The 13,337-nt window shown below is 32.0% G+C and overlaps 1 protein-coding gene across 1 annotated transcript in view; it reads right to left on the reverse strand.

The window, feature by feature from the left end:
* The window catches only part of LOC126846560 (lachesin-like), an 83,368-nt gene that overhangs the window by 27,189 nt on the left and 42,842 nt on the right, over positions 1–13,337 (reverse strand). Inside the window, exon 4 of the mRNA XM_050586132.1 lies at positions 11,116–11,289. Within this exon, the coding sequence (XP_050442089.1) occupies positions 11,116–11,289 (174 nt within the window). The remainder of the gene's footprint in view (positions 1–11,115; positions 11,290–13,337) is intronic.

Genomic DNA, 13,337 nt, shown 5'->3' on the forward strand with positions numbered 1-13,337 from the left:
TTTTTGTTAAGACCATGCTTAAAGTTGAAGAATAATGTTTGTAATTTAAATGGGTCTCGAGTAGTCGAAGCGAGCGTAATGTAAAAAGTTCTTTAAGTGGAAAAATTCAAGAACAAAGTGTTAATGCCTGTTGGCAGTTTACAAAACTTGTTTCCGGCCTGACAGATAATAATAGAAAATTAAGTTGTTGGCCGTTAAGTTGGTCGATAGTCTAAAAATATTACAAGTAACATATGTTCAAATTTAATAGGTAAAATCAAGTTGTAACCAAGGGGTAAAGTTGTACGGATGAACTTGCAGCAATGAAGTTATCTCAACCGCTATTTGTTTTCGATCATCACAAATCACAACACCTTTATCTTCACTCTCTAATTGGACAACTCCCAGTAACTTTGACCCGATACATTTGTACAGTAAGAAGAGCTTAAGTTTAGACTATAGAGTTCCATAAAGCTCAAAGCAGACTAACGGGCAAACTGTTTTTTATTATTTTGTTTTATAGATATGATGATAATGCAGTTGACATATATTTTATATTTATAGGTTGATACCTAATTTTGCTGTGAATGCACATTAAGCGAAATTCAGTAAATTTTATGTTTATCATTAACATTGTTACCGTATACATGGTAGTTTAATAAAAAAAGTTTTGGGAAGGCAATAACAGTATTATTGCTACACTTACCACAATGATAAGATTAAAAAGTCAACATAATATTTTCACATTAAAACGAGTATCGTATCTTTTTATAGACTTAGCCAAGTGGTATTGTTACTTTTAATATAAAAGTGTACAGTATTCTCGACTCCCACTTAACGTTTAGACAATTTCACTGAGAAATCTTATGCGAAAATCTGCATAAGACGTATGATTGGTTTTTAAAAATAGACATACAGTCAATGATTGAAAACGTTACCAAGTTAAAGTTTACATTTTTTGCTAAAACTACAACAAATGTTGATTAACCGTATGATATTCTGATAGCTTAACTGATTTTGAACTTGTTCAGAAAAAAGAAAAAAGTTAATTTGCCTCTGAATGGACATAAACGTTTGTTGAAAGAAATAATATTTTATATCGCACAAAAAAACACATAACTTAAAAATGTTTTTATTTTAAAATTACAAATTCAGTTGCATCTATCAGAATAATCGATATTTATTATAAAATAATTTGAAATGACATTTGTAAGCAGCAAATAGGGTAAATGTAAATGCCATTTTTTTTTAATTAAACTGTTTGACAATTTTTTTTTTAATTTATAGCTTTATGTTATAAAATATTATACACAGTGAATAAATATTATTGATTTTAGTCGACAAAAGAAAAAATACCATTTACATTAATTTTTCCCTATTTGTTTACAGTTACCTTATTTGGTCCTCAGACATTATTTCATATTCTGTGATTAATTATTTCAACTCCACTGAACTTCCATTTTAGTAAAAATAAACTTTAATAATAATAAAAAAAATAAATACATGTTTAAATTTTGGAAAACCGATATAAAAAAAAACAAACTTCGTGGCTCTTATTTCATTAAAATATTGTCTACTTTAAATTTTTACTACCATGAATTATGTGCAACATTATTTGCTGCAACGGTTTCTACTGAATAGGGTGAATTTAATTTGTTTCCTCGCTATATAAATCGCTTCAACTGCTTTATGTAAAAATATTGCTTTATGCTTTGCATATTACTCATTATTTAAATAAAACGGAACAGAGATTAGGTTATTGCATTTTTCTTCCATCTACCAAAAATAAATTGTTTACTGCGTAAAACAAGTAAAAATATTGTTTCTTTTGTAATACAAATTTTGTAAATATCGATTGCATATTTAATTGCTTTCTGTTTGACGTTATTATTTACCAAATAATAAAAATTTTACATTTATGACATATAGTTAATAAAATGTATAATACCTAATTTACCTTAAACATTACTTTGAGCTTGATAATTTTACATAACAATTTATGTTTCATTTTTATAGGAAAACTAAAGATGTAATTTCAAATAAATTAGAATAATTTTAACTTTTTTAATGAATTATTACTACTTTAGTTGGGATCCAAGTTTTGACGGCCATTTTTATGATGTGATAGCCGGTAGGCACACTGGTAAAAAGGCTATAGTTAAGTCGAATGGCTGACATCATAAATAACGGTAAAGTATAAAAGTTTACTAGGTTATACTGTGGCCAGATGGTAGCACATACCTTCTAGAAAATAAAAATATCGAGTAGTTAATAATATAATATAATCTATCCGTTATTGTGGTTTTAACATTCTGCTGTTTATTTATGAAAATCGAATACATAGGTTTCTATTTGTATTAATTCAGCTAGTATTTTTAGTTATCACTTAAAACTACCATTATTGATAATATTTTTACCTCGAACGATATTAACAAATATTTCATTACTTAGCAATAACTTTTGTCTTTTATACGTGTACGGCTATCACAATGGTTGCCTACAACTTTTATTTTAGTTAACTATTAAAGAACTCTGGAATGCGTTTTATGTCTAAACTGTTCAAGAATTAGGTGTTTTTTTTCTTATAGTTTGCTATATTATTTATTCGCGTGAACTAGTACTTTTCAAACGAGAGCAAACTTTTTACTTTTGAGTTAAAGAAAAAAATCACACTGAATAAATAAAACCCTTTTTAGTTATTTTATGGCATCAACAATAGCGAAAATTACGGATCCGAGTGAGATTGGGTCGCACTTATACATATACATATATATACATATATATATTGCATATAAGTATAGTTGTTTTATACATAATAAATAATTGTAGACACCTATTCGGACTTTGAAAACTTTACTTGAATGAACATGATCGTGGGATCAATATATGAGTAATCCAAAATGTAATGACTGATTATTAGCTTATTCGGAATGTGTTTATATTTTATATACAATTACAACTTTTTCTCTTTTCTCTAAAGCGACACGAGTGCAAAACTTGGCCAATTATTCAAGTATAGCGCTGCATGTGCTATCGCAGATCAAGACAAACCGAATAAAAAATATAAAAAAACAGCTCCAGGGAAATCTGACGGTAAAGCCGAGTGTAGCCATCGGCCTTGTGGGAATTTCAGAAATTTATAAACACCAGATTTGACATTCAGCTTGACTTCAGGTACACTAACCGGCGTCAAAGGCAATCCCATAAGCAAAGGCAATAAATGGTTTATTTATGTATTTTTGATTTGGGTGGGAATATTATTATACAAGTTCAACTCATGCAGAGTGTGATAATTCAAATTAAATTATCGTTCTACAGTATATGACACGAATTGAACGGTCAAAGTTTTTTTTTTTTTAATTTAGAATTCGAATACTCCTATTAGGATAATTGGAATATTTGTCCCAGTGTTAATTTTCTTGGACTGGCATAATACTGGCGTTAATCGTTTGTATTAGATTACATAAGAGCAGTAATTATAGTTGACTTGGTTTTAAGGGGGATGAGCACAAGTCTATAAAAAGTGTTTGAAGAGAGAAAGACAAATGTGGATAAAGTACATCTTTAAGAAGTTTTTATAAATATTTTAATTTCATGAATGAATTTCGTGATAAGCAATGACAAATTAAATTAAAAGTAAAAACTTATTTTTCTCTTGTTAATGAGATATGAATATTTATATTGTTATTTTTATCGAGTTATGTAAATTTTATGATTATTTTAATGTTTTAAACTGTGTTTGGAAACATCTAATTGACGGTGAACATTTTACCATTGTTCATTGTAGTTATTTAATTATACTTATTATTAAAATACACTAAGTTGAGTGTTTCAGTTTTTTTTCAATGTAAATTATATTTGTAGTATGAAAATCAATTATATAATATAATATCTGTATCTGATATTAATTGTAAAACCGTAATAAATGTTTAAGGAGTTGTTCACGCCTCCTTTCATCCGGTGCTATATAAAGGTTGATGATCTAACGATTTAATGTTCTTAGAATACACAGGCTTTATGGTTGGGATTAAACTCTCGCACTGGTAGACATATATATATATATACATATGGAGTTGAGCGAGCTGTCAGAAATATATTATGGGGTGGTTTGTTGCATGAGTAAACGTCCATTGAAATGCTCTTCAGTCTATATTAAACGTTTGAATGGCGTTTTTGAATGTATGTGTGTGTGTTTTTAAATTTGTATTCCAATCGTTGAAAATAAACTAAATTATTAACAAAAAAAAAAAAGAAAGTCGTTTGGATGTTATTGACTTGTACGGCTGGGTTTGCGTTTTTGCCTTTTAACCGGACTAACTAACCTTAATGCGATATAGAGTTATATCTACTAAAAGTTATTGCTTGGCTCTCAAGGGGGGGGGGGAGACTGGGGATGATAGGGAAGAGTGTGCCCGAGATAGGTGTAAAGTGGTCGGCGGAGGGAAAGGGAGGGGAGAAGATAGTTTGTTGTGATGCTGACGGGGCGAGGTGTTGAAAGGGGGGGGGGGTGTTGATGTTTGGCGGGGTAGGGTTTATATATAGGCGTCGTATATATATATATTTATTATTCAGGGGAGGGAGGGGCGAGGGTTAAACAGCGATTTGTTTCACTACTCTCTAAACCCGACAAACAACAATAACCGAGACCGATAATATCCAAAATTTGCGGTAGTCGAGTGGGGGGGGGGAGGGTGAACCGCAAGAGATAACGAACCCCCTTTGCCGGCTTCCCCACCCCCAACCAACGGACCCGCCGTAATTATGCGTCCAAACGGTCCGCTGGCAAAGACAAGCGGGAGGGGGGGTGGTGGTGGTCGACGACGAGGGGAAGGGTACTTGTTATGCGAGGGAGGCGGGGCGGGCGGCCGGCCGGTCGTACGCGACCATTTTTCACACGGTCACCTACGGGTGGAGGGGCGGGGAGTGAGGGGAGGAAGGGGAGGGGACACCTGCCGACACAATGATGAATGTACCGTGACTGCGTCGATAACGCGGCCAACATTTTGTCTCTAATTGACAAGTTTATCCAAATTGACACGGCCATGAGTGTTGGCGACAACAGGGGAATGCGCCAGTGCCAAAAAAAAAAAAAAGCCAATAGTGTCCAAAAATAAGTAAATATTATGTGTACCGAGGTTTCTTGAATTAGATACAAGTACATAGTAACAATAACCCTACTCACAGTAAGAAGTCCAGAGTTGTAAAAAAAAAACAGATTTTGTTTAATAAATACAAGAAAAACGGTTATTTTGATATAATATAAAAATGATGACGTTGTTTTTATTTATTCAAAACGTTTTAAACAAATTTTAATTTAATTTATTGCAATATATAATGAATTATGTAGAAATTGTAGATATATTATATAAATATTTACTGAATACTATTACCAATTGTGGCTGATCGTTTTTTTAATTCTAGTTGATAATATTTATTTATATATTTACTTTTCAATAGTTACGTGGAAATAGTTCTAGTTTCTGCAGACTACAGTGTAAAAACCCTTATGCACATTTTTTAGTTTATTAGTTTTAAGTTACACTACTGACAGTAGAGTAAGAACTTGAGGTGATTTTTATATCTGAATTCTGTATGTCTCATAACCAATACAAATAAAATGTATACTTAAAACGTTTAAAATAAGATGTTAAATATTTTTTTTTAAAAACATTTTGGCAACTTTGGGCTAAGAACATCCGTAAAGACGACTCTTGAAAACGTCTACACCATTGTCTTTCCTATTCCAAGTAAACCACCGGAATAAAGTTTTAATTTCACGGTGGATTTCATGGCCACCGCTGTGATTTTTTCCCCCAAAATTATAATTTAATAACACATTATGCAATGGTAGAAAAAAAATAATTTCGCACTTTAGAAAAATGTGGTTTAACTTTAGTCGAGGCCGGGTGATCACCCGCTTGGCACAAAAGTGCTTATAATATAAGTTGCCTTTGCATTGCCTGTGCATGTTGCCGAACACTGCTTTGTAAATATGCACTCAACAAATTCTAACCAAAATACAATGTTAAATCGTGGCAGGAAAAACGAGCATTCTGTAGATGTTTTTTAAGAAATATTTCTGTTTTTATAATAGCAATGTCGGAATCAAATGCTTATAAGGGAATTCGTTATTAAGATTTGTGCTATTGTCCGGCTGCATTAGGGAAATCCGGAGTCGTCCAAACTATACTGAAATGCCAGAAAACTTCATAATAGTCAGAGCCAGTGCCCAGTATATATTTTAATGAAATTACTTCCGATGTCGTATCAAACTGTCGAACACAACATACTGCAATGAGAAAAGTTGTAAGGTCATTACAACATTAATCGAACACAATACATTCATGTGGAACGTATTTTATCATTATTTCATTCGCCCGACTACTAGTTTTGGAATACTTTAAAAAAAAAAGAGGAAACGGGTTGAAATGTCAGAGTTTGTTCAGAATGTGAAAGGATGCACCCCAAATAGTTTGCACATGATATGATATTATTGTGGTAAAAACGACACATGAATTCCATAAATACCGGTTTTAATAAAATAATAAACAAACGCAGGCCAATATGATTGTTAACAGTTATTTGTACTAAATATATTTAAGAATTAAAATGAGCTCTTAAAACTTGCAAGTGTGCATAGTTATTCTTCTAACTGGATAGCTGTGGTACACACATTTCCCAATTTCTTACAATACAGACAATGCTTTCTTCAAATTCTCCATTTTGAAATTATTTTTTTACGATGATAACAATATGTATAATTGATATTATATGGATTAAAGATATAGTGGTGTTTTAAAAAAAAAAATATGCTGTGTAGAGGAAGAATTTTTAGAATCATTTATTTCAATTAGTTAAACGCTAAAAGAAGATAGACTAATTGTTTATAAAACAAACAACATTTGATTTTTTTTAACACTGTTAACACAGTTTTTTAGGTACTTGTTCAATCACTCACAGCGTCCTAGACATTTACGGTCTAAGAGTAATTTCCCCCTTTTTTGGGGTTTAGTTTTTCAAAAGACTATAGATTTTTCAATACATTTGATATGCCATCGACCCATTCTAGAACTACCTTTAATCTGATTTTTAGACCTCAAGCTCTAAAAATGATAAATAAATAAAAGTTGTCCACCCTTTTTAGGGGAAATGATTGTTAGGAAATAGTTAGTAGTATTATGATAATATTCTATACAAATCTAAAATCAATTTAATTTAATTAAAAAAAAAATGCTATAAATATAAAAAAAATGCGATCTTAAGTAATATTTTGTGTGATTTTTTTTTTTAATATTAAATTGGAAGGGTTTAATTTTTTTTAAATTTTTGGCCATGAAGAAATCAGTGGTTGTTATCATGGTTTCATACACAAAAAAAAACATATCATTGTAAAAAGGTTTCTTACTCGGTTCCGCATCGAAACTAGTAAATAGAACAGATAGTGTTAAAATAACAATTTCATTTAGCTAACACTATATCTTTTAATACGTTTGCACCATATCAGCTTATTATTACTGTTCATCAGCTGGAAACTAGTTAATTCGATAATCGATATCGAATAGGGTGTAGGAAATAAAAAGTATGGCTTCACGTGTACGTTTACTAAGGTACAAAATATATTATTAACGGTAAAACTTATTATTGTATGGTTTATCATTTATGAATAAAATGCACAGTCAGAGAGCATAAAATCACCACACAAAATAAACGTATGGACAAGAAAGTGGAAAGTAAATCTTGAGATGAAGATTAAGGAGACAGGTACACACCACCGGCTAGAAATGTCCCACCGTTAAAAATAGACCTTATGAAAACATGTTCAACACTATCAAATATTACATAAGCAGGTACGCCAACAAAGACAGAAGTAAATATTATAATCACTTAAACCTAACCTGACTATCGGCTATTTCGCCGTTATAAGCCGTGTTTGGGGCATTAGTAATAAACTAAAAGAAGCCATGATGGGTTTAAAAATTAATTTACTTAGTTGTCTAAGTTGTCAACCGGTTTGAAATGGACTGTTCGGTCAATTTCATCTCATCGGGCGCAGGTTTTTACCAGAAAAAAAGAAAAAGTTTTTCAGCCGAGTCTGCAACCACGAAAGAGCATTTTCATGTCTCGTTGAAGTACCGAATAAATTTAGATTAGATTTAATTATAATTAAAAAAAAAAAATTATATGGAGCTTCCAGTTACATCATAAGGCCAAGGAGATTAAAAAATTATGTACAATCAAGTTGCTGGCTAAAATTGTAGTGTTTATTATCTGGCCTAAAGTAACCTAACATAGAGAATTAAACTATTTTGAATTTATTATTTAGTTCTAATTTGAACGTTGAACGTACAACATATCTCTTATCTACTATATCTTACCCCTCTCCCCTACCCACTATCTCTCGTCCCTATCACTCACCCCTATCTCTCACCCTTATCTTCCACCCCTATCTCCCACCCCTATCTCCTGTCCCCAACCCCACACCTATCCTACCCCACCCCTATTTCCACCTCCAACCCATCTCCGTGTGGTAACGCTTTTTTCGTTACGCTTTTTTTCGGTTATTTGCCATAGCTAATTCCACCCTTTTCCCATTCCTACCTCATCTTCAACCCCATTTCTTTTCTGGTAACGCTCTTTTGGTAACGCATTTTTCGTTACAATATTTTCGTTATAATGTTTTCGTTACAATATTTTCGGTTATGTCCCAGAGCTAAGACATAAAAATGTAAAAAAAAAACGTAAAAAACAAGGTAAACTTTTGTATTTTCATTTTGGGGATGATTTCGTGTAAACACCTAACCGTTACCTAGTACTTGGTTACGGGGCGGAAACGGTGTAGGGTATGTGTTCTGTGAACCCTTATATAGTCGCTGTTTGACGACGAACAATACCCCTTTCCTCCCCTCCTGGTCTCTCCCCCACCCCCTCCATTCAGTTTATAATTGACCAAAAGACGGCAGCTACACAGGGGGTGGGGGTCGGTCGATGAAACGGTTTTGATTACATTGTCGAGGACGGCCCGTAATTAACTTATCATCACTTTCTCGCGATTATCTGTCAGAGTGTGATTCCACAGCAACAACAATGGGAGAAGCCATTAGGATACAAATACCGCCCCCGCGCCTCTCAGTGTGGAGAACTTGGCTGTGCGAGAGACCGGAGACTGCCGAAGACGGTTGTTTCGAACGTCGTTATTATACCGTACAAGGGGCGAGGTGGGGCGGGCGGGGCGGGCGGGGGAGGGCGTGGGCCGAGGGGAGGGGAGGTCATTTTCTATTAGTGTCATCGTGCTCGACTGCTCGTAACGGATTACCAGATACCGGGTGGTCGGTTAATGCGGTTTAAACACAATCCGTTATTCAGCGACGTGGTACCCTCGTTTGCTCGCGACAACCGACGGACTATTGTTGTGTGTATTATGATGTCACTCTACTGTTGACTACTACTGTGATGTGACGTCCAGTGTTGATTTGAACGACCACTCGGGTATGTGCGTGTACCGCCAAACGCCATACACCCCACCCTGTAGACGGTTTGCCGTTAATGTCGGAGACGGACAGCGGTTAATGGGACGTAGTCTACCTTCGGCGTATTTGATATTTCGAACAAGTGATTCGTCGTACCGAACTCTCAAAGCTTAAGTATCAATTACAAACGACTTTATTTGCATTCGTCTGCCGTCCGACGTCGCCGTGAGATTAATTGCTCCGACGACCAAGCCTGTCCCGCTGACTCCTGAGAGGCACACTTATCGACATCAAAGGGAAAAAATAATAGTTACTTAATGCAGTTACGGCTTAATTAAAATACAGCTAAAGACCTGCTCATTGATATTTTCGAATAAGGGAGTGTTTGAAATTGTATTTATTTAGTATTTTAATGCCGGGTTGCACCAAATGTTTACACATAGATATACTCGTTTTACTGGAGTTAAAATAAATTCTGTTGCATAAACCATGTTTTATATTTTATCTGTTGTTAAAAATATATTTTATCACGAGTTAAATTACAGGGTCATTTATCGCTGTATAAAAATGTATGTTCAGTTAAATTTTGTTATCAATGTTTTGCGTTAAAGCGGTGATAATGGAAATGTGCGTTATCAGTTTATCATTAATTAGACCCTGTATGATAATAGTATTAACTCTCACTGCTGATACCATTTATTCGATAACCAGTATACCGGTAATAACCTGAATATAAAACAACGATTGAGCAACACTCGTAAATTTAACACATGTTAGTTTAATAAAAGTTAGTTTATTAGGCTGGTAAATAATTTACCAATAGATAACGACAAGTTTGGTGTAACCAGGCATTATAAAAATAAAATTTAATTGTTCTTAACAATTAATGTAGGTATAAAAAAATGCACATTATATTATTATATTATACTAACAAATTTACATTATTCTTTTTATCCGCCCGGTTTAATATTATTTAAATTTCTTGTTGTTTCTACCCTAAATGAAATGCTCCACGTTCTATATTTAATATCGTCTGTCTATAATTTATCTAATTTACATTTGATATTGGATTACGACCCATATTTATAAATTGCATTTTTGTCAACACCATTAGAGGATTTTGCTTTAAGTATAATTTTAAAAAATCCCATCGTATAGCTGCGTCAAATAATTGATTGTTGATTTAACTAACCTTTTTTGTATCCTACTGCAAGATAATTTTGGTAAAAGCAACAAAATTCGTATAACAAAACATTGTACGTAAAAAAATACTGTTAACTTAACAAATAGAATTTAACAATACTAATGTCACGGTGAAACTTATTTCAATTAACCAGATGTTAAATTTAAATGAATTGTTAACTATCATTTTGTTAAGAGCGTATTTAACAACAGTTGCCGAAACCGGCTGAATATATGTTTGCTGATTTGAAAACTAACCTTTTTGGGGTAAGAGTTCACTAAAAAAATATGCAAAGTCACAAACATCCATCCGAGCTTTAAATTACACTTGTGCTAGCACGGCGATAGGCTATTGTGGTGTTGACGACGTTGACTGACTCAAAGTAGTGGAATGTATTTTATATAATCTAGAGTCACACGAGTTTGACACGGAAGGGTTGGCCGGTTTATGTGTGGGTTATGATACAAATAGAATAAAACTACTTACATTTGACGAGGTCTCTACTGGATGCGGTGCGCAGCAACAACGGTTGGCCCTTTTCCCGTTTCCAAGTGATTTTCGGTTCCGGGTTGCCGGTGGCATGACAAGACAATGTGGCGTTTTCGCCCTCCATCAACGTTAAGTCTGTACTCGACTCGTCGGTAATTATATCTGGAGGAACTGCAAACAAATTAGATAAAATTCACGGGTCGGTCGAACGAAACGAAGTTAAATACTCTGTTAATAATAAAAGTAAAAATTCTAACTTATAAAAGTTTTTTTTTGAACTTTTACTTTTATCGATAGAAGTTATTTCGACACTGCTCACTTTTCTCACTGGACTTTTAAAAGTTTTTTTGTTCAACAGTTAGTATAAACCATTTGCACGATTAGGGTTTGACGGAAAAAGTATTATGCAGAAAATGTAATCATCATAATATATTATATTGTATATATAACAGTAAACTTAATAATAGTTTTACTATACTATGCTTTGAAATAGTTTGAAAATTTTAATATTATTAAACAAATTATGAGAGTAGTATATCAATATAAGTGTGGCCAATATAATTTCACAGTATGAAAGTGACAGTTTAATTTTTTGAACACAATACATTTTATAACTTAATAATTGAATTTTTTTGTACATATAACTTATATTTTAGGGAGTTTAACAAAAACTTTTATGTGGCATTTATATTGATAAAAACTTTTTTAAGCTAGAACTTAAACAGTTTTGAAAACACATTTTTGATTAACCTCTTATAAATAAAGGTGTTTTAATGGGTTTTTAAAAAAAAACATATTATACGACATAAATATAACGTTTAAATTGCAATTGAAACGGACCGCAGCAGGTATTCTCTGATTTTTGGTTTATATATTTTTATATTGTACAATTTTATTTTACCTCGCAGAACGGATATTATGATTTATGAAACACAGACATCACGACCATTCATCGGTCAAAACGTTTGTAATTGTACCGCATTTGCAACAATATGGGGTTATGGCACGCACATTTAAACATTTTAACTATTATAAAAGGAAACAGGTTTACAATCATGAATATTTATTATATGCCAAAAGTGAAATACTTAATAATACGTTTTAGTGTGAAAAACCAACGGGATTTAGTAATGTATTTGAATTTGAATACGATTTAAAACAAAAAACTAGTAGTATTATAAAAACAATAGAAAATATGAGTTTTTAAACAAATTACCAGTATTCGACAGTTATTATTTGTAACAATAAATTATTAATAAACTTTTATTGTTCAATTTTTCGCATTGGTTTGAAAATGTAGAAATTAAAAGAATAATTTATAAATATTATTTCACCAGTTTGTAAGCTAATAGAAACAAATAAACTGATACAAGCAGTAAAAAACTAAAGGCATCCTCACAAAACAACTGATAACTAAAATGTCCTCTACATTGTTTGTCAATACCTTAATCACTTAATAAAAATAATAAAATATTATTTAATATTTGATATTTTTATTTTAATCACTTAATGAATTTGAAAACAGCTAGTTATAAAATGAATAATATGTATACTAAGCAAGTTGGTTCAAAAAAAAAAAAAAATTAAATTGTCTACGTTTGTGGTAAAAACTGTAATTTATTAAATTACTAGAAAAACCAAAATAGACATTCCTCTAAGTGATTAGGTTTACAATAGTTTATGTTTTTGTGTTGAAGCGTTGTCCCATTTTCTGTGAACAGTTTTCCTGAACACTGAATATTCTACTACTTCCGTTATTTGGAAATGTTTTTTTAAAACAAACATCATAGCAATTTAAATAGCGTCTAGTCGTGGGTAGAATAAAAAACAAGTCAAATAACTCTAATAACTTATGTACATTTTAATAATAATTATTTATTATTGAAAATAAATTATTTTTGAATTTTCCCCAAAAACCTAATCAACAAATATTTGGACGTCTTTATTTATTTATTTTAAACTCATTTGTGTCCAAGTACCTAACCTAACCTATAAGTTAGTACCTAAGTTTCAGATTTTTAAAATTAAGTTAAATATTTAAAAAAAAAAATACCAAAATACTGGGTAATACCAGTCGCCAAAAAACACATGTAAAATGATAGGGAAAAATTGAAGTTCCTAAAAAACATACAAATTATGATCAAAATATCATATTATCAGTACAGACCTATTGTACAATGATATTGTTTGAAGACATTGTATGTTCAATGGAAATATTA

Source organism: Adelges cooleyi, unplaced genomic scaffold, assembly GCF_023614345.1.
Source record: "Adelges cooleyi isolate 19-005CV unplaced genomic scaffold, UGA_ACOO_1.1 ACOO_flye_CR_arks_rails_tigmint_CR_PRNA_9, whole genome shotgun sequence".
Lineage (NCBI taxonomy): Eukaryota > Metazoa > Arthropoda > Insecta > Hemiptera > Adelgidae > Adelges > Adelges cooleyi.